This window comes from Microtus oregoni, unplaced genomic scaffold (genome assembly GCF_018167655.1).
Source record: "Microtus oregoni isolate MIOR12 unplaced genomic scaffold, Mior012 000002F_ref0000024, whole genome shotgun sequence".
Lineage (NCBI taxonomy): Eukaryota > Metazoa > Chordata > Mammalia > Rodentia > Cricetidae > Microtus > Microtus oregoni.
In genome coordinates this window covers 12,684,407-12,707,316 of record NW_024543061.1, presented here as the reverse complement: position 1 = coordinate 12,707,316, position 22,910 = coordinate 12,684,407, and the positions used below count along the sequence as shown (strand labels likewise).

The window sequence follows — 22,910 nt, the reverse complement described above, 5'->3', positions numbered from 1 at the left end:
GAGATCCGCCTGCCTCTGCCTCCCGAGTGCTGGGATTAAAGGCGTGCGCCACCACCGCCTGGCAGTAGTATATGTTGTAAGGCTTGGCCAGGTGCTTTTTTCTTTCATTGTTATTCTGAGTGATGAAATCTCTTAAAAAATATTTATTTATTGCATGTATAATATTCCGTCTGCATATATACCTGCAGGCCAGAAGAGGGCACCAGACCTCATTACAGGTGGTTGTGAGCCACCATGTGGTTGCTGGGAATTGAACTTGGGACCTTTGGGAAAGCAGGCAATGCTCTTAATCGCTGAGCCATCTCTCCAGCCCCCTGAGTGACGAATTTAAGGGAGGCGAGGGAGCAGCAGAGAAGACTCTGAGAGAGCTAACCATATGAGTGAACATGTTATTATTTGGGGGATGATGGGAATTACAGACACAGAACCTTAAGTGCACAGAGCCTTTCACAGGCGAAGCAGAGTGGAGTGCTGATGTTCCTGTCAGGTGAGTGTCTGTGTGGACTCCACTGATCAGTCTCTAAGTAGCATTATTTGTGGGTCTGTTTATGAAAGAGGCCCAAAAGTTTCTTCATTTGGAGAACATGGTGGCCAAAGAGTTGTGACATTTACATGTCCTTTGACAAGAGCTGAGTGAAGCTAGGATGAACCCTCAGCCCATAGGAAGAAAACCAACGCAGAGTTGCTGCAGTCTCTCTGAATCTGAACTAACTGTGATGTAGCATGAGTAATAAAAACCCAGAGACAGACATTGGGATTCAAGCTGAAAATCAGAAAAGCAAAGCTGCCAAGCTACTAGAGAGCTCTTATCTCTAGGAAATCTTCAGACTGAAAAAAGAGTGAGTTCCTGTTCCATCCTGCCTTGTATTCCTCTCTAGTGCTGGTATTAAAGGTGTGCACCACCACTGCCCGGCCTCTATGGCTGACTAGTGCGCCTGCTGGGATTACAGGTGGGTGCCTTCACTGCCTGGCCTGTATGACTGACTAGTGTGGCTGCTTTGCACTCTGATCTTCAGGCAAACTTTATTTATTAAAATAAACAAAATACCACTATATTTCCCCTTTTTTCTCTAAAATTTAAAAAGGCTATAACTAATATAAGAAAAACTATATATAGTAAGTACAATAACTATACACAATATATATAGGCAGTAAGTACATCAACAGTGTCTAGTCCATTTTCCTTTTGACAAATTCAGAGAAAACACTCCATTATCTATCCTGTTTTGTACCTAATTTACTTTGTGTTATAACTTGCATTACCACCCAAAACTATCTTTTGATATCTTTCAACCTTATACACTTTACACTTCTTTAATAAATTTCTTTTCTGGGTCACATAAACAAGGAAAACTATAACTATAACCATCTAGTCTTCAACTACCTCAGACACCCAAGAAGGAAATTATTGGGTCTGGGAGTCATGCAAGGATGGGGAGACAGACCACCAAAGTCCAATAAACCAGAAAAAGGGGGAAAATTACCATGGGGCACACAAAGCTCATCAGCTATAGCTGCGACCACTGCTGGAATATCAGGCTCCTGGAACTGTGGCAATAGGGGTTGGTTTTTGGGTCAGACTTAAAGTCACGTTACATTTTAAGTTTTACAGCTTTTGGTTATAGGATGTTAGAATGGTAACTTATGATGTTTGCGAAAACCCATGCCTGACACAGCGCTTTTTACTGTCCCTGAAAGAATGCAAAGCAGAGAGTAGAGTTGCATAGGGGGACAGTTAAAAATCAAGGGAATACAAGCAGAGGGTCCCATAGAGGCAACAGTTAGAAGCTACCCTTTGTCTGCAGTACCTGCCTAGCAGGGAAGCTGGGTGGCAAGAGACAATTGTTAAAAGTTTACCTCTGTCCACATGGCTGCTGGGGTGGCTGCCAGCTTTATTTTTTGGTGTGGCAGTAATATGCTTTATGTTATAACAAGCAGAAAACTGTTTTTTCTTAGAGACATATACTGGAGCATTGTCTGTCTTTATTTGTACAGGTATACCTACCTGTGAGGACCATAACTTCTAGTAAATGTATGATTTCCAAATCAGTTTTTTCCTAACTCAGAGCAGTTGCCTGTAGAAGGAACTGCGGGCAGGCCTGCTTTTGTCCTGACTGGCTCCCGCACGGCCAGCTTTACACCCGAAATAACAACACACAAATTATATTCATTCAAACACTGCCTGGCCCATTAGCTCTAGCCTCTTATTGGCTAACTCTCACATCTTGATTGACCCATTTCATCTGTGTACCACCATGAAGTGGTGGCTTACTGGGAAGATTCTAACCACTGTCTGTCTTGGGTAGGAGAAGCATGGCGCTGACTTACTTCCCTTATTCCCAGCATTCTGTTCTGTCTACTCCACCCACCTATGTTCTGACCTATCAGGCCAAGCAGTTTCTTTATTAATTAACCAATGAAAGCAACACATAGAAAGAAGACCCACCTACATCAGTTGCCCATTGAAAACCTGAACAGGTATCAATGGTGTGATGTACATAGTTTAGTTTTCCAAAATAGAACACATTTATCTGCCAGATTTCATTCCTTTGAGTACCCTTTGGGTTTCTTCCTGCAGATAGTAGTGTTTGTCGTATAAAGAACAAGTAGGACATTTCCTTGTAATTTCCTTGGCTTGTTACCACATGATGGAAATCTTTTTTTTTTAACCTTTGCTGTTGATGTGATGTTTTTAAAGAAATTCTGAGGTCTTCAGCATATTTCCAATCAATAATTGATCAATTTCTGCATTGCCTTGTGCTAGAGGACCTGGCAGATCTGAATGGTATTGGGTAGTTATGTATATGAAATGATTCCTATTCCTGGTTGTATCTTGTAATTGAATAAATAATAAAGTCAATTTTGTATCATCTGGTATAAATTCAGCAGCTTCAATATGCATAACAATTCTTTCTGCATATTGCCAGTTGGTAACTATGTTGAGAAGTTCTTTAAAATCCTTTAGTACCATAAGAATAGCATATAATTCTGATTTTTTGGACAGAGTCGGAAGGGTTTTGATCCACATTACTTAAATTTTCTGATTTGTTGCCTGCCTTTCCTGATTTATTTGCATCAGTATAAACTGTAGAGGCTACAGTTAATTGGTGTGTCCTGTACAATGTGAGGAAGGATCTACCTAGTTCTCTTTATAAGTTGAATTCTCTTGCTTTTTGGGATGTTTCTTGTTAATTTCTCCCCAAAAATTTACTGCAAGCTCTTTGTCAGGGTTCACTTTCTGCCCATAATTTGTCAATTTCATCATCATCAAAAGATACTATGATTTATGCTGGGTCTATTCCTGCTATTTGATGAAGTCTCAATTTTCCTTTTAGAATTAATTCAGAGTCTTTTTTCCACATAAGTTTTAAATTTTTTTGTTCTGTTTATGTGGTAAAAGGATCTATTAAAGATAATACCTTCTCTCTGCTTTAAAATTGCTATAGGGGAATGTTTAGAGGGTAATATGACCAGAATGCAGTTAAGATTTGGATCCACACGATCCACATGTGCCTTCTGTAATTTATCTTCTATCAAAACCAATTCTTTCTCAACTTCAGCTGATAATTTCCTAGAATTGTTTAAGTTCTTGCCATCATCTAAGGTTTTGTTTAAATTAATTAGTTCATCAGCCCCCCCCCCCCAATAGCAGGCCTTAAATGGGAAATATCTCCTAGCAATCTTTAGAAGTCATTAAGAGTCTGCAATTGGGCCAGGCGATGGTGGCGCACGCCTTTAATCCCAGCACTCGGGAGGCAGAGGCAGGTGGATCTCTGTGAGTTCGAGACCAGCCTGGTCTACAGAGCTAGTTCCAGGACAGGCTCCAAAGCCACAAAGAAACCCTGTCTCGAAAAACCAAAAAAAAAAAAAAAAGAAAAAGAAAAAAGCGTCTGCAATTGATCTCTCCTAATTTGCCCCTTTTGGGGTCTAACTTTTTGTAAACCATTTTATAGCCTAAATAATTAATAATAGAATCTCCTCTTTATGTTTTTTTCAGGAACAATTTGTAATCCCCAACAAGGCAAAATATTCCTTACCTCTTCAAACATTCTTTCTAAAGTATCTATGTCTGAATCAGCGAATAAGATGTCATCCATATAATGGTAAATTATAGATTGAGGAAATTGCTTATGTATCATCTCCAGCAGCCTTCCTACAAAATAAAGGCATAGGATGTGGCTCTTTAACATTCTCCGTAAAAGAACCTTCCATTGATATCTCTTAGACTGAGAATTATTATAAGTTGACACTGTGAAGGCAAATTTTTCTCTGCCTTTTTCTTGTAAAGGTATAGTGAAGAATTGGTCTTTTAAATCAATAGTTATAAGAGACTGTCCTTTCGGTAATAGAGAAGACAAAGAAATGCCAGACTATAAAGAGCCCATTGGCTGAGTCACCTTTATAACAATTCTTAAATCTGTTACCATTCTCCATTTTCCAGATTTCTTTTTAATAACAAATACAGGAGAATTCTGAGGACTGTTTGATTCTTTAGTATATTGAGTATCAAGTTGCTCCTGTACCAGCTGCTCTAAAGCCTGCAGTTTCTCTATTGGTCCCCCCCCCCCCCCTCTCGCCTGTCCTGGAACTAGCCTAGTAGACCAGGCTGGCCTCGAACTCACAGAGATCTGCCTGCCTCTGCCTCCCAAGTGTAGTTTCTCTATTGTTAAAGGCCATTGCTTAACTCATATAGGTTTGTCTGACAACCGTTTTAAAGGTAGAGCTGTTGTACCTTTGGAAGATCAGCAGCTTCTATGCCCTGTTCTTGTATAACCTGAATAGCCAGTGACTGTTCTTTAAAATATCTTGTAAACAATTTCCCAGAAACATATGTTAATTTTTAGTTTGTTTCTAAGATTGAGAGAATGTTAATCTTAGTATTCCATTGCTGTAACAAATCATGTCCCCACAAATTCATTTTTGTTAGCAATATATGGCCTTAGTTTTCCTCTCTATCCTTCTGGCCTTATGCATTCAACCCATCTCATGCTCTATTATAGCTGAAATGTTCCATTCCCTAAAAGCTGAACATTTACCTCCTGAAGAGGCCAATTTGGATACCAAGATTCCAGTCAAACTATTGTTATATCCATCCGCACCTGTGTCTACCAATGACAATGTCATTTATTTGTATTTTTAATTTTGTTCTTTGTTCATTTATAGAAGTTTGCCAAAATACCCACTTTATGGTTTCTCCTGAATTTTTTGTTCTTTCTTCTATAGTTGTTCTATTATCCAGAGCAGTGTGATTTCTTACAAATAGGCATTATGTTCTTTAATTGATCTGAGAAGAATTTCCCTTATGATGGCAGAAAATGACTGAACCAGATTTGGCATAGGTTCAAGAACTTTGCGCTCGTGGCAAAGGGTTACCTTGTATATCTCTTATTCATCTACATTCATTAGTCCAGTGCCTGCTTTTGCCACCTTCTGCGTAATCCAGAAAGGAGGAACATTCTGTTTTGGATTATGTTTAGAATAAACATTCTTTCTGGGAACATCCTCTTTACAATTTATTTTAAGGTGACTTTGTTTGACACAATTATAATACTTGATATTTCGATTTTTCCTCAAACCTCTGGAAATCACCTCACCTATCAAAGCATCATCTTGATCATGAGAGTCAATGTTGATTGTATCTCAGATCCGTTTTTCCAAGGGTACTGACCTTGCCTTTAAAGACCTAATTATCCTCTGCATTGAGAATTAGCATTTTCAAAAATAAGGGATTCAATTATTAATTTGTTTAACTTCTGAATTTGGTATCATAGTGCTGAAGTCAAATCAGCCAGCCAGTAGAGAGTTCTTACCTTTAAGAAATCTTCAGACTGAGAAAAGAGTGAGTTCCTGTCTCATCCCACCATATAATCCTCTCTACTGCTGGTATTAAAGGTGAGCACCACCATCGCCTGGCTTCTATGACTAACTAGTTTGGCTGCTGGGATTAAAGGTGTATACCACCACTACCTAGCCTGTATGGCTGCCTAGGCTAGCTTTATTTTTTAAAACACAAAATATCATGGACCTCTGAGGTAGCAGGCCTCAGCCAGGGACCTCTGCCAGAGCAGGCCTGAGCCAGTGACTTCCACAGGAACGGATATAAGGGAGCAACTGCCAAGGGAACAGGCCTGAGCCAAAGATACCTGTGGGAACAGGCCTGCGCCCACAACCTCTGCCTGAGCAGGCCTGAGTCAGCCACCTCCACAGGAGCAAGCTTGACCTCTACTGGAGCAGGCCCAAGTCTGACCTGCGGGTCCTGGCTTGAATCAGAACTTCCAAGGGAATAGGCCTGAGCCAGAGCAGGCAGGCCCAAGTCAGTGACCTTAGCAGGAGCAGCCCCAAGCAAGCAACCTCCATGGGAACAGGCTCAAACGACCCCCAGTATGGATGAGCAACTCATGGAAGGACTGAGTGACCTGGGGTTACTGGAACTGTTGCCCTGAGGAGCAACCATCTGAGCCTTGGATCTGCTGGCACTTGGAAGAGAAATCATCAGAGACACAGCCCCAACTACACCAATCAGAGGAAAAGCTGGGTAGACAAGGTAAGAACACACTAACACCATAAAGAGCAACATGGCACCAATAAAAATCAGTGGCCCTACAACAGCAAGACTTGAACAGCCAAATATAGATGAAGCAGAATAAAATGAGCTAAATAATAACTTTAGGAGAACGTTTGAGGTCCTTAAAGAGAAAATGAAAAATTCTCTCAAAGAAATGGAGGAAGAGACAAAAAATTGGAAGAAATCCGCAAATCCCTTAAACGAAACCAAGAAAAAGCAATCAAACACATGAAAGAAACTATTTAAGACTTGAAAACAAAAACATGGAACCAAATAGAAGACCCAGATATCAGTACACACATCTTTGAACACCTGATTTTTAACAAGGAAACAAAAAATGGAAAATGGAAAAAAGAAAGCATATTTAACAAGTGGTACTGGCATAACTGGATATTAAACATGTAGAAGAATGAATATAGACCCATATCTATCACCATGCACAAAACTCAAGTCCAAATGGATCAAAGACCTCAACATAAAGCCAGCCACACTGAACCTCATAGAAGAGAAAGTGAGAAGTACACTTGAATGCATTGGCACAGGAGACTACTTCCTAAATATAACCCCAGCAGCACAGACACTGAGAGAAACGATTAATAAATGGGACCTCCTGAAACTGAAAAGCTTCTGTAAAGCAAAGGACATGGTCAATAAGACAAAATGACAGCCTACAGAATAGGAAAGGATCTTCACTAACCCTACATCAGACAGAGGTCTGATCTCTAAAACATACAAAGAACTCAAGAAATTGAACACCAAAAGATCACACAATCCAATAAACAAAATGGAGTACAGACATAAACAGAGAACTCTTAACAGATAAATCTAAAATGGCTGAAAGACACTTAAGGAAATGTTCAACATCCTTAGTCATCAGAGAAATGCAAATCAAAACAACTCTGAAATTCCTTCTTACACCTGTGAGAATGGCCAAGATCAAAAACACTGATGACAACCAATTCTGGAGAGGTTGTGGGGAAAAGGGAACACTTCTGCGTTGCTGGTGGGAATGCAAGCTGGGACAACCCCTTTGGATGCCAGTGTGGTGATTTCTTAGAAAATTAGGAAACAACGTTCCTCAAGACCCAGTAATACCACTTTTGGGTATATACCCAAAGGATGCTCAACCGTGCCACAAGGACATGAGCTTAACTATGTTCATAGCAGCATTGTTTGTCATAGCCAGAACCTGGAAACAACCTAAATGCCCCTCAGTCGGAGAATGGATAAGGAAAATGTGGTACATTTACACAATGGAGTAATGGCAGCTTGAATTTTGCAGGCAAATGGATGGAGCTCGAAAACATTATTTTGAGTGAGGTAACCCAGACATAGAAAGACAATTATCACATGTACTCACTCATAGGTGGTTTTTAAACATAAAGCAAAGAAAGCCAGCCTACAAACCACAATCCCAGAAAACTTAGACAACAGTGCAGACAGTAAGAGAGACTTACATAGATATACTCTACATGGGAAGTAGAAAGTAGAAAAATACAAGATCTCCTGAGTAAATTGGGAGCATGGGGACCTGGGGGGAGGGGAGAGTTAGGGAGGGAAGCAGAGAAAAAATGTAGAGCTCAATAAGTATCAATAAAAAAAGTATATTATAAAAAGAAAACCAAAACAGAGACAATAAAGAAAACGCAAACTGAGGGAATTATAGAAACTGAAATTATGAGAAAACGATCAGGACCCACAAATGTAAGCATAAACAGCAGAATATAAGAGATGGAAGAGAGAATTTCAAGCACTGAAGATACAATAAAGGGAATAGACTCATTGGTCAAAGAAAACATTAAATCTAACAAAAGCTTAATACAAAATATCCAGGAAATAGAGGACACCATTTAAAGACCAAACCCGAGAATAATAGGGATTGAAGAGAAGTCCAACTCAAAAGCACAGAAAATATATTCAGCCAAATCCTAGAAGAAAACTTTCTCAACCAAAAGAAAGATATGCCTATGAAGCTTACAGAACACCAAATAGATTGGTTCCCTCACCACATAATAATCAAAACACTAAACATACAGAATAAAGAAAAAATATTAATATAAAGGCAGACCTATCAGAATTATACCCGATTTCTCAGTGGAAACAATGAAAACTAGAAGGTCCTGGTCAAGTGTTATGCAAACATTAAGAGACCGTGGATGCCAGCCCAGACTACTATACCCAGCAAAGCTTTCAGTCACCATAGATGGACAAAACAAGATATTCCATGACAGAACCAGATTTAACCAATACCTAGCCACAAACCCAGCCCTACACAAAGTTTGAGAAGGAAAACTCCAACTCAAGGAAGTTGGCTACATCCATAAAAATACAGCCAATAGATGATCTCACAGCAGCAAATCCCAAAGAAGGGAAAAATACACAGAATAATATCACCAACAATGAAAACTAAAATAACAGGAGCTAGTAATCCCAGATCATTAATATCCTTTAATATAAATAGACTCAACTCACCTATAAAAAGACACAGGCTAACAGATTGAATACAAAAACAGAATTAATTGTTCTGCTGCATACAAGAAACACACCTTAGCCTCAAAGACAGACACCTCAGAGTAAATGGTTGGGAAAAATTTTTCCAATAAAATGGACCTAAGAAAGAAGCCAGTGTAGCTATCCTAATATCTAATAAAATAGACTTCAAACTAAAGTCAATAAAAACAGACAAGGACGTTTCATATTAGTTACAGGAAAAATCCATCAAGAGGAAATCTCAATACTGAACATCTATGCCCCAAACACAAGGGCACCCTCATATGTAAAAGAAACACTTCTAAAGCTTAAATCACACATTAAACCCCACATACTAATTGTGAGAGACTTCAACACCCCACTCTAACCACTGGAAAGGTCTGTCAGACAGAAAACTAACAAAATAGAACTAACAGGTGTTATGACCCAAATGGACTTAAGAGACATCTATAGAACATTCCATCCAAACAGAAAAGAATATGCCTTCTTCTCAGCATCTCATGGAACCTTCTCAAAAATTGACCGCATACTAGGTATCAAAGCATATCTCAACAGATACAAAAATTGGAATAATCCCATGTACCTTTTGGATCACCATGGCTTAAAGTTAGAATTCTACACCAACACTAATTCCAGAAAGCCCACAAACACATGGAAATTAAGCAATGCACACCTGCCTGAATTATCAATGGGTCAAGAAAGAAATTAAAAACTTCCTGAAATTCAATGAAAATGACAGTACAACATACCCAAATTTATGGGACACAATGAAAGCAGTGTTAAGAGGAAAGTTCATAGAATTAAATACCTACATAAAGAAGCTAGGAAAATCCCATACTAGTGAGTTAACAGAACATTTGAAAACTCTAGAACAAAAGGAAGCAAACTTGCCCAGGTGGACTAGATGGCAGGAAATAATCAAATTGAGAGCTGACTCGGGAGGCAGAGGCAGGCGGATCTCTGTGAGTTCGAGACCAGTCTGGTCTACAGAGTTAGTTCCAGGACAGGCTCCAAAGCCACAGAGAAACCCTGTCTCGAAAAACAAAAAAACAAAAAAAAAAAAAATGAGAGCTGAACTCTACAAGATATAAACAAAGAAAATAGTACAAAGAATCAATGAGACAAAGAGTTGGTTCTTTGAGAAAATCAACAAAATAGACAAATCTTTATCCAAACTAACCAAAAGGCAGAGAGAATATCCAGATTAACAGAATCAGAAACAAAAAGGTCATAACAACAGACATGGAAGAAATTCAGAAAATCATTAGGTAATATTTCAAAAACCTGTACTCTACAAAATTGGAAAAATTAAAGGTAATGGACAATTTTCTGGATAAATACCACTTACCAAAATTAAATCAAGAACAGATAAGCAAATTAAATAGACCTATAACTGCTAAAGAAATAGAAACAGTCATCAAAAGTCTCCCAACCAAAAAAAAAAAAAACGCCCAGGACCAGATGGTTTCTTTAAAGAAAAACTAATACCAATACTCCTCAAATTATTCACAATAAAAAAAGAAGGAACATTGCCAACCTCTTTTTATGAAGCTATAGTTACCCTGATACCAACATTACTAAGAAAGAGAATTACAGTCCAGTCTCACTCATGAACATTGATGCAAAAATACTCAATAAAATACTGACAAACTGAATCCAAGAACACATCTGAAAAATCGTCCACCATGAATCAAGTTGGCTTCATCCCAGAGATGCAGGGATGGTTCAACATATGAAAATCTGTCAATGTAATCCACCATATAAGCAAACTGTAAAACAGAACCACATGATCTCATTAGATGCTAGAAGCCTTCGACAAAATCAACATCCCTTCATGATAAAGGTCTTGGAGAGAGCAGGGATATAAAGGATACCTAAACATAATAAAGTCAATATACAATAAGCCAACAGCCAACATCAAACTAAATGAAAAGAAACTCAAAGTGATCCTACTGAAATCAGGAACAAGACAAGGTTGTCTATTCTCTCCATATCTGTTCAATAAAGTTCTTGAGGTCCTAGCTAGAGCAATAAGACACCAAAAGGAGATCAAGGGGATACAAATCGGAAAAGAAGTCAAACTCTCACTGTTTGCTGTTGATATGCTAGTTTATTTAATCGACCCCAAAAATTCTACCAAGGAACTTCTACGACTCAAACACTTTCAGTAATATGGCATGATACAAGATTAACTTAAAAAAAAATCAGTTGGTATAGGAGGTCCTTTTTTCTATGTGTTGCTTATATTGGTTAATGAATAAAGAAACTGCCTTGGCCTGATAGGGGCAGAACTTAGGTAGCTGAGAAGACAGAACTGAATGCTGGGAGAAAGAAAGCAGAGTCAGAGAAAGCAGCTATGGATCCTCTGCCTGAGACAGACACCGGTTAGAATTTTACCTGGTAAGCCACTGCCATGTGGTTAATAGAAATGGGTTAAATCAAGATGTGAGAGTTAGCCAATAAGAGGCTAGAGCTAATGGGCCAAGCAGTAATTTAATACATTTTTTGTTGGTTATTTCGGGGCTGAGCTAGCAGGGCGGCTGGGATGAACAAGCAGGCCCTCCATGCAACAATCAGTAACCCTCCTGTACACAGATGATAAAAGGGCTGGGAAAGAAAGCGAGAAACAACACCCTTCATAATAGCCACAAATAGCATAAAATATCTTGGAGTAACTCTAACCAAACAAGTGGAAGACTTATATGACAAAAACTTTAAATCTTTGAAGATGTTGAAGAAGACACTAGAAAATGGAAAGATTTCCCATGCTCTTGGGTAGATAGAATTAACATAGTAAAAATGGCACTCTCAGCAAAAGCAATCTACAGATTCAATGCAATGCCCATCAAAATCTGAGCAAAATTCTTCACAGACCTTGAAAGAACAATGCTCTACTTCATATGGAAAAGAAAAAAAAAACAGTCCTGTACAATATAAAGGAACTTATGGAGGCATCACAATTCCTGGCTTCAAACTCCACTACAGACCTGCAGGACTGAAAACAGCCGGGTATTGGCATAAAAACAGACAGGAAGACCAATGGAACTGAATCGAAGACCCAGATACCAATCCATACACCTAAGATCACCTGATTTTTGACCAAAAGGCAAACAATATACAATGGAAAAAAAGAAAGCATATTCAATAAATGGTGCTGGCATAACTGGATATCAACATATAGAAAAACGAAAATAGATCCATATCTATCGCCATGCACAAAACTCAAGTCTAAATGGATCAAAGACCTCAACATAAAGCCAATCACACTGAAGGTCTTAGAAGAGAGAGTGAAAGTATACTTGAACACATTGGCACAGGAGACCACTTTCTAAATATAACCCCTGTAGCACAGACACTGAGAGGAAAAAATTAATAAATGGGACCTCCTGAAACTGAAAAGCTTCTGTAAAGAAAAGGACACGATCAACAAGACAAAACGAAGCTTACAGAATGGAAAAAGATTTTCACCAACCTCACATCAGACAGGACTCATCTCCAAAATATACAAAGAACTCAATAAATTGGTCATCAAAAGAACAAATAATCCAATTTAAAAAATGGGGTAAACAGACTTAAACAGAGAACTCTCAACAGAGGAATCTAAAATGGGTGTAAGACACTTAAGGAAATGCTCAATATCCTTAGCCATTGAAGAAATGCAAATCAAGTAACTCAAATTTTATCTTACACCTGTAAGAGTGGCCAAGATCAAAAACACTGATGACATCTTACGCTGGAGAGGTTGTGGGGTAAAGGGAACAGTTCTGCATTGCTGTTGGGAGTGCTAACTGGTACAGCCACTTTGGATATCAGTATGGTGTTTTCTTAGAAAATTAGGACCTAGCAATGCCAGTTTTGGGTATATACCCAAAGGATGCTCAATTATACGACAAGGATATGTTCTCAACAATGTTCATAGCAGCATTGTTGGTCACAGACAGAACCCGAAAACAACCTAAATGCCCCTTGACCAAAGAACGGTTAAGGAAAATGTGGTATATTTATACAATATATTACTACACAGCAGAAAAAGATAATGACATCTTGAAATTTGTGGGCAAATGGATGGATCTAGATCACATCATTTTGAGTGAGGTTATCAGAACCAGAAAGACAAATATCATATATACTCACTCATAAGTGACTTTTAGACATAAGCAAAGAAGAACCAGCCTACAATTCATAATCCCAGAGAACCTAGACAACAATAAGGACCCTAAGAGAGACATACATGGATCTAAGCTACATGGGAAGCAGAAAAAGAGATCTCCTGAGTAAACTGGGAGCATGGAGACAATGGGCGAGGGTATAACGGGAGGCAAGAGGATAGGAGGCTAATTGAGAAAAATATATAGTTCAATAAAAAGAATAATTTAAAAAAACGAGGATATGAGTCTGGCAGGAGATGCATTGAGGTAGTGGGGAATGGATATGATCAGAAGGCATTGTACATATGTATGAAAACTTAAAAGAATAAATAAAGCATATCATTTAAAATATATTTTAAAAGCAAAACAAAATAAAATATATCACTATACTGTAACACAGCCTGGGGCCGCATGTGTCCCACACAGCTATGAGTGGCCCAACACAAAATTTGTAAACTTACATATACACAAAGAACCCGGTTTCCTACCACAGAGACATCCGTGCCCCTATATTTATCACTGTAGCTAGGAAATGGAACCAACCTAGTTGAACAGATGCATGGTTAATGAAAGTATGTTACAGATATTATGTAGAATATTATTCAACTCTAAAGAAAAGGAAATTTGCAGGAAAATGTGTAGACTTATATAATATTAAATATGATCAGCCAATCAGAAAAAAATAGCATTTTTCCCTCTTGTTAATTCTTTTTCTTCTTTTTTTTAAAATATTTATTTATTTATTATGCGTACAGTATTCTGTTTGTGTATGTGTCTGCAGGCCAGAAGAGGGCACCAGATCTCATAGATGGTTGTGAGCCAACATGTGGTTGTTGGGAATTGAACTCAGGACCTCTGGAAGAGCAGGCAGTGCTCCTAACCTCTGAGCCATCTCTCCAGCCCCCCTCTTGTTAATTCTTGAGCATGAACTTTGAATATGACAGCATCATGTCACAAATTCAGAGGGTAGACATCCCTGGTTGGCACATTTACTTTTGCTTTGGATTAAAAGTCTTTTATAAAAATTTAAATTTGCTTAACCTGCAACCTAAATGTTAAAGTTGGTTGAACCATTGGAAGAAGACGTTAGTCTCAAGGAGTCTAGAAAAGCATTGCTTTGTTTTGTTTCATTCATTCAAATGGTCATTCATTGATTAATATTTGGTGAATTGAGAAAATTAGCGGTGAGAACAAGTGCTCTGCCAGGAAACTCATTAGTTAAGCAATATTTTAATATTAGGTACGGTGTAATAAGTTATTCAAGTTTTATGTCACCTTTATTTTGCCATCCCACCCAGTGGTGCTAGGTGTCAAACCAGAGGACTTGTGTGTGCTGGGCAAGCACTCTGTCACTGATATATAGCCCCACCTCAAGTTGTTCATCCCTGTATATTTTATAATCATACCTAATTCAGATTCCACTGGGTTAGGTAAAAGAACGTCCAAGTAAATGTCAATTAAAGAATAGCTTTTATAGTTGAATACTTAAATAAAGCTTCTTTATCTCATCTGTAAACTTTAACACTGACTTGTGGTACATTTCTGCTTTTGTCACGCTTGACATGGCAGTCCCAGTTCACTGAGTTAGTGTCTGCTTGTGCCGCTGGTACCTACTCACTTATGGTTCCTCAGTGGTTAAGAGTGCCTGTTGCTCTTCCAGAAGACCCGGGTTCAGTTCCCAGCACCCACATGGCAAACCAAAACAGTCTGTAACTCCAGTTCCAGGAGATCCAATGCTCCTTCTGGCCTTTGAGGGCACCTGACACGCACAAGGTGTATATACATCCATGGTAACAAAACACATGCATAAGATAAGATAAATCCTAAAAAAAAGACAAGTATCCTGAGAATTATCTGTGTGTGCTGGTTTTGTTGGTTTTGCATATTTCTGTTGTATTGCTGGGGTTTGACCCCAGGGCCCTTCTGTATGTATTAAACACTCTCACTAAGCTGTATCCACAGCCCCTTGCCCCCATTTTCTAGTTTTTAGTGCTAAACCGAGTAGCATAAAGTTGGACAAAGGCTTAAAAATAAGAGATTCCAGACCCACAATGAGGTAGTACAGCAGGTAAAGGCACTTGTACAGAGCCTTGTGTGGATTCATTGCCACCACCCATCATGGTAAAAGGAAAGAAATGACTTCAGAGGTTGTCCTCTGACTTCCACATGAAGGTCATGATGTGAATGCCCTCCAATAAGGAATGGGTGCCTAAATAAATGGGAGAATGTAATTTAAAAAGTAAGAGGCTTCTCTTCAGAGTTTTTTGTTCTGTTTTGTTTTGTTTTTCGAGACAGGGTTTCTCTGTAGGCTTTGGAGCTTGTAGACCAGGTTGGCCTCAGACTCACAGAGATCCACCTGCCTCTGCCTCCGCCTCCCAAGTGCTGGGATTAAGGTGTGTGCCACCACCGCCTGGGTCTCTTCAGAGTTTTGATTCATTTGCAGATAGGCTGCTCTAATAGGAAGAAGGGTGGATCTAAACAGTCTAGGTGTAAATCCTAAGGCACACACTCCAAAATGTGGCTCTCATCAAATCCAAGTGTATTTTGTGGCATTCCCTAGCCATTCTTATGATAAAACCTCATTAAAGGAGTAACAGTTCTCTAACTTTACCATCTCCTAATGGTTGATGTTACTAAACTTCCCACAAGATGGCAGACCAGACCCCCTTTTCACGTGCTAGATGTCAACCAGCTTTAAAACACCTTGCTCATGCCCTTGATAACTCCTCAAACTTTTTTCTGTTGTTTTAGGTGGGCAGTATCCAACCGAGAAATGCTCATAGCCCAGAACAGCTCCTTGGAATTTAAGCTACACCGACTCTACTTTATTAGCTTGTTAATGGGTGGAACTACAAATCAGCGAGAAGCCTTACAGTATGCGAAAAATTTCCAGCCATTTGCTTTAAATCATCAAAAAGGTGAGTCTGGAGTCAGACCTGTTTTCCTTTGTACTTTGGGGAGGGAGCCTGCACAGTGTAGGGAGAGTACAAGGAACTGAGACAGTCTCTCAGTAGTCCAAGCTGGTCTCACACTGATTCTCCTGTGTCAGCCTCCAGAATGCTGGGAATACAGAGGAGCGCCAGTAGCCATCAGTTGTGTCTGCCATACACATTTGCTAACGAATAAAATTGTTGGGATAGTTGTAATGCAAACATTGCACACTGATACTAGAGCAGCAGTACAGCCTTGAAGCCAGAGACATTGCAGAGTAGGGATTCCTTAATTTAAGAACACTGGCAAGACCAAGGTGTGGCATGCTCCTTGGACACTCCTGTATCACCATGTGCTGCTTTCACTTGTCAGTGTGGTGAGTATGGCTGCTACTTCACCAAACATGTGATAGTGTAAGACTAGGAATTCCAAATTCAGTATTTCCACAGCTTCCTTTTTCTCATCCTCTCTCATACTGTGTCCTTAGTTTTAGGGGAGGGACTTGGCAACCAAGATTAGGGACCAACATGTTTGCATTATTTTAGGATACGCTACATGGGCTGGAATGTTCTTAACTTTCCCAGCTGATTGTTGACAAGTATATGCTATTTCATTCCTCCACTGTGCTGATGCTTTTTCTTTTAGATATTCAGGTATTGATGGGAAGCCTCGTGTACCTGAGACAAGGGATTGAGAATTCACCATATGTTCACCTACTTGATGCAAATCAGTGGGCTGACATCTGTGACATCTTTACACGGGATGCTTGTGCCCTCCTGGGGCTCTCTGTGGAGTCTCCTCTCAGTGTCAGGTGCAGTAATGGCCCTGCTTGCTCTGAAATGGGCGCTGTATTGGGCATCTTTTCTTGTTGCCTTTATGATTAAACAAGTAGGCAAGTAGATTGTGTTGTCTTTCTGCAGAAGGGTACAGTGCTTGCCATAGTTGGCAGTGACACAGTTTTAAGGCAGCTGCTCTCCAAGTGTGTTCTGGGAGCCAGTGTAGTCCAGAACCCTTTTTCCACTGCTTACCTTTGCACAGATGAGGGTCTGTGTTGTCGGGCCTTGACACTGGCCTATCCTTACTAGTCTGCTGACTGCCTATGAAATGCTTGTTGAGCTCCACAGTGCCTTGGGTAGGCAGTAAATACTTGGTTTAAGTTGACATTTGTATCTACATCTTTTAGTATTCTGTGTGACAAAATATTGCATTTGTATAAAACACTTAGTTTCATGCTTCAGGGTGATTATTGAGACAAAGTACCTGTATATTGAGTTATGAATTGTCTTGTTACAAAATACGGTTTTTGTTGTAGCATATTACTTTAACAATGTAAAGACATGTTACATTTGTTTGTGCTGCATTTGCTTAGCTATGTAAAGATGTGTTACATTTGTTTCTCCTTGTCTACCTAAGGTACCTGGTTGATCTAATTAAAAGCTGAGCAGCCATAGCTATACAGTAGAGTGATAGGCAGAGAGGATCAGTAGGAGGTGGAATCTAGGTTTAAGAGAGAAGAGAGAACAAGATTGAAAAAGAGGGAGATGTACAGGGTTAGCCAGGCAGCCGCAAAGCTCTCAGACATAGAGGAAGCAGTGAAAGTAGGACATAGAGAATGAAAGAAAGGTAAGAAAGCCCCAAGGCAAATGGTAGATGAATAGAAACAGGTTACAATGAGTTACAAGAGTTAGTGGGACAACCATACATGAGCTAAGGGCAAGTGTTCATAACTGATAATAAGTCTCCATGTCATGATTTGGGAGCTGCTTGGTAGCCCAAAAGAAAGCCTGCTATAGTTTTTACTTGGAATAATTTGCAACTGACATGCCAATATAGTATGTTTATTATGATGATTTTAATTGGTATGTTTTAATTTCTAACATTAAGTGATGTCATCCACAAAACCAAAACCACAGTTATTTACATTCTGGATTTTACAGTTATTTTTCCAGTGAATGAAGTAAGCTTGTCACATTAAAGGAAGCAAGTGATGCCAAATGTTTGTATCTTTTGACACAATGATGAAGGTTAAGTTGAAAGTTTGGTTATGAATTTGTAAAGACTTTTCTGATGAGTTTGGTGATGTGATTGTAGTTTGGTGTGTGTGGTTTTTTTTTTTTTTTTTAAATGTTGTACGCTGGAGGGAAAACTGGAAGGTTTAATTCGTATGACCTTACAGAATCATACTTACAGAGCCAGGCTCAGAAGTGTGAAGGCACAAGCCACCGTGATGGGAGGCACATCAGCACTGGTTCTTGTTCCTTCCCTCTTTTGAGCTGATGGATGGGGTTGATGCTTAGAATGGTGGCCCCTCCCTTTCAGCACTGAGTGCCAGAGCTGCCTCTCTTTTGATAGGGTGGAACCAGTTATTCTTTTTTTTTCTAGTTGCTGAGGAATTAAATGAAAATTAAACCATCCAATCATAAAACAATTTTGCTTTTTTTTTCTTCCAATTTCTCCCATTCTGGCTAGGCTTATGGTAGCCCTAGGGTTTTATGTTTTGTTTGTAAAAGGGATTTTTTGTTCCAATAACTACAGGAAATATAACTGAGAGCTGGGAGCAGGAGGATGAGGGAGAAAATCAGTTTTTCTTTTAGAGGAAAGAGTTGCCAGGGTCTGTGTTTGGGGGTTGGCACCTTTGGGGATTGGCACTGATCTTCCTCCTCTGCCCTCAGTTTCTCGGCAGGGTGTGTGGCGCTGCCCGCGCTAATTAACATCAAAGCTGTGATCGAGCAGAGACAGTGCACTGGAGTCTGGAACCAGAAAGACGAATTACCTGTGAGTTCTGTTGACAATTTATTTACCCTTCCCTCCTTAGAAGATGGGCGTTTTAAGAGTTAAAAGTGGTCATCATGCCATTTAATCAGGAAACACTATTGTAGCCATTCAGCAGGTTTGTTTTTGTTTGTTTAAATGCACGTAATGTGCGTGATGAATATGGTTGGGAATGTAGCTTTGGATCCAGCACCACTCTCAAAAGGAAAATTAGTTTAACTAATTAAAATTAAACTAGGCATGAGGGAGTAATGATACACACTGATTCCAGCACTCAGGAGGCGCAGAGATAGGCAGATCTTTGAGTTTGAGTCCAGTCTGGCCCACATAATGAGTTCCAAGGCAGCCAGGGCATCACAGTTGAGACTCCGTCTCAACAACAACAAAAGCCAAAATAAGAAAATAGATATGTAGGACATAGAATCTTTTTGGAGACACTGGAGGAGTGTATCCAAAATTTTGACTTCAAGTTTCAGTTGCAAGCTGATGAACGCAGTCCTTAGAAGTGGGAGAGTTGTGTTTTCTAGTAAGCTCACTTATGGGCAGCAGTTTATCTGTAAAAAGAGGGCCCCTTCTCTTTATGGGCTACAGAAGCCTAGAGGCGGCAGGCACACTGTGCGGAGTTTATTTTATGTGTTCCTCTGACAGAGGATACTAAGACTCTAACTTAAAGTTACGTTTCTGACGCAGTTGTGTCCAGACCCTGGAGGACTGAATTAAGCCTTTGGTGTTGGCTTCTTCTTTGCCACACCTGCACATAGGTTTGTCTGCAGTTCCTTTGTCCTTCCAGCTGTAAGCCTGTCAGTTGGTTGCATCAAATTTTAAGAGCTTGGCCGGGCGGTGGTGGCGCACGCCTGTAATCCCAGCACTCGGGAGGCAGAGGCAGGCGGATCTCTGTGAGTTCGAGACCAGCCTGGTCTACAGAGCTAGTTCCAGGACAGGATCCAAAACCACAGAGAAACCTTGTCTCGAAAAAACCAAAAAAAAAAAAAAATTTTAAGAGCTTGTTGAAGATGGTTTGTGATTGAAGGCACAGGTGTCCTCCCAATGCTCCATGTGGTCAGGACAGAAGCAGCGTTCTACCCTGCTGCTGGAACAAAGGAAAAAAACACAATGCCGTGACAAGATTCCCAGCACTGGCAGTTTTATGGTCATGCTGTGAGCATCTTTGAGACTTGCACACTGAAGTAGAGCAACCAGTAGGATCCCAACTGGAAGTGTGCACTTAGGGCTAGGGAAGCAACAGGGGGTAGTGGCTGGTAATTTTTCCTCATGATGGCTTTGATGTACTTTGTCCTCTTTTTTCTTTTTTATTCTTACTGTGTGTCCACTCCTACTGTATGTCCAGTTTAGGATTCCTCTGATCCTCCTGGGTACTGGGTTTATAGGTCTCTTCTACCATTTTTGCAGTGCTGTAGTTTGTACTCAGGTCCCTGTGAATACTAAACTCCATCCCCTACTCTTTGTCAGTTTTTCCTTAAAGAACTTTATTAATAGGTCTATTTTAATTGTGTTTATTTTTTTTGAGTCAGTGTGTCTCTGTGTCCATGGCTGGCAAGGAACTCAAACTCAACTCCCCTTTCTCTGCTGGGATTAGCTGTGTGCCACCACACCTGGCAGTAATGACCGTTTAGAATGGTAACTATTACAGAGTGAGAAGGAAGGGGAACTGGAAATTCGTGTGAAGCAGCTGCTCTGCTAGATGACTTCAAGCTTTTATATGATTTGATATGTTTGTGGCAAAAACGTAATGGTGATACTATGCAATGAGTTTTAATACACAAATCACAAAAGATCCTGTTGAGATTTAGCTTAAGCTGGTACTGGTGGTACAAGCCTGTACTTCCAGGTACTTTGGAAGCTGAGGCAGGGGTATCTCATATCTCAAGTTCAAGGCCTGCTTAGACAATTCACTGAGATCCTATCTCAAGAATTTTAAAAAAAAGGCATTTGCATAAAGGAGGGGGCGAGGGGTAGGGTGAAGTGCTGGCTTAAAGCTGCCTGCCCACGGGCAGAGCCCTGCATTGGATTTCCCACCACTTCAACAACAACAGAAGAAAAAAAAAAAAAAAACAGAAAAGGAAAGGGGGGAGGATAGACAAAACTTGCCTTACCTCCCTGTTTCAGGTTTTCTCTGAAGCTTAGATCCGAGGCTCACACAGAGGACAGCTGTATGTAGACTGCCCTTGGAGGGTTGTGGCGCTGTATTTACCACCTCACTTAGTGCTGTCTGCAGAACAGTCAGGGTATGGCAAGCCTGTGGTTACATTCTGATAAATTTTCAAGGTGTTTAGTCCAGGGATGTGGCTTAGTGGTTGGTCACTTATGGACCAGGCTTTGAGTTTGCTGCCTGGTACCATTGAAAAATGGTGTTAGCTTCTGAAGCATTGTGTTTGATTCCCTAACACCTCAGAATCTGGTTTACAAAGTAGTAGTGTAGTTTTGCAGACTAGTTTACCTCAACTTGAATCCTAAGGCTTCCCTTTCTTTGAGACAGTTCCACAGATTCGCTTCAAACAGAAGGGCTTGCTGCACAATAGGTGGTAATGTGGATGGCTTTCAGGGATTAACTAGCCTTTCTGCATTTTCTTTTTCTAACAGATTGAAGTGGACCTTGGTAAAAAGTGCTGGTATCACTCCATATTTGCCTGCCCCATTCTTCGTCAGCAAACAACAGATAACAATCCACCCATGAAATTGGTTTGTGGTCATATTATATCAAGAGATGCCCTGAATAAAATGTTTAATGGTAGCAAGTAAGTGTCTGATTTCTTAAGCATTAAATACATACCTTTTTGCATGAAGATGTAATAAGGATAAGCAAATTATGAATTATGCATTTATTTAGTTTTTCATTTGTTTGTTTGTTTTTGTTTTTTGAGACAAGGTTTCTTCGTATAGCTCTGGCTGATCTATAAGATCAAGCCAGCATCAAATTTAGATATCTGTCTGCCCATGCCTCCCAAGTGTTGGCATTAAATGAGTGCGGCACCATGCTCAGCCCATAACTAGATTCAGAAATTAGTTTCTTAACTATTCATCGAAAGTAGCTAACATCTAATCTGTTTGGTTAGTTTAATCTGCTCAAGGGTTTGGTGATTAGAGTTATAAATGTAGTCTGATTCCCTCTAAGGTCTTAAGAGTCATGGACTAAATATACCCTTTTCCTTTCTGTGGTTTGCCTTTCTCAGTTAGGGATTTATTTTGGAGTCTTTTTATATGCTGCAAAAGAGCCATTTGTTATTGTTAAAGTTACCAGAATAGCATGGTATGATTGTACATGCTTATAGTCCCAGCATTTGAGTAGCAGAGGCAAGAGGATCTAGAGAGTTCAAGATCATCTTCAACTACATAGCAAGTTGGAGGGGCCATCCTGAGCTACGTGAGATTGTTTCAGCCTACTTCCTGCCTTCATCCCCCAGAAATGTAGGCTACTCTGCAATATGGGATATAATTATTTAGTTGGCTTCCTATTGATGAATACAGTGCCAGTGTGTGTTCTCCACATGTGATAAATTCCTGCCATTGTGATCATGGTTCTAAGTACATAGACTGAAGGCATATTTGACCGGTGCGCTAGAATTAACCAGACCAGCTCAAAAATAACAATATAATTTAATAATTGGAAACAGGGAAAACTCACACAACCAGGGTAAAAGTTCCGATGTCCAAAACACCACGCAAAGAGAGAGAGTGCACCTGTATTCCCAGGTTTTTCTTCCCTGGCCCCAGGCGGCCACACTCTAGCCAAATGTGATTGGCTGAGCTTCCCCATCAATAGACATTGGTAATTTTTATAGATAATGAGCCCAACTTAAAAAAAAAAGTCTCAAAGGTATTCTGGCCTAAGCAGTTACAGAAGTCTTCACTGGTGTTGATTCTGGGCCATGGTGGGCAGACCCTTTCCTGGGAGGGCTCCTGCTTGAACGAAACTGTTTCTGCCCTTCCCAGACCACACAGAAACCCTGACAGTGCAGATCACTGGTGACCTGCAGTGTTCTTTG

At 39.9% G+C, this 22,910-nt stretch overlaps 1 protein-coding gene across 2 annotated transcripts in view; it reads left to right on the top strand.

The window, feature by feature from the left end:
* Positions 1 to 22,910, top strand: part of Rmnd5a (required for meiotic nuclear division 5 homolog A) — a 69,501-nt gene that overhangs the window by 41,641 nt on the left and 4,950 nt on the right. For both annotated transcript variants that reach the window (XM_041632093.1, XM_041632088.1), the window contains exons 5-8: positions 15,955 to 16,121; positions 16,780 to 16,945; positions 18,807 to 18,909; positions 21,508 to 21,662. In XM_041632093.1, the coding sequence (XP_041488027.1) occupies positions 15,955 to 16,121; positions 16,780 to 16,945; positions 18,807 to 18,909; positions 21,508 to 21,662 (591 nt within the window). The remainder of the gene's footprint in view (positions 1 to 15,954; positions 16,122 to 16,779; positions 16,946 to 18,806; positions 18,910 to 21,507; positions 21,663 to 22,910) is intronic.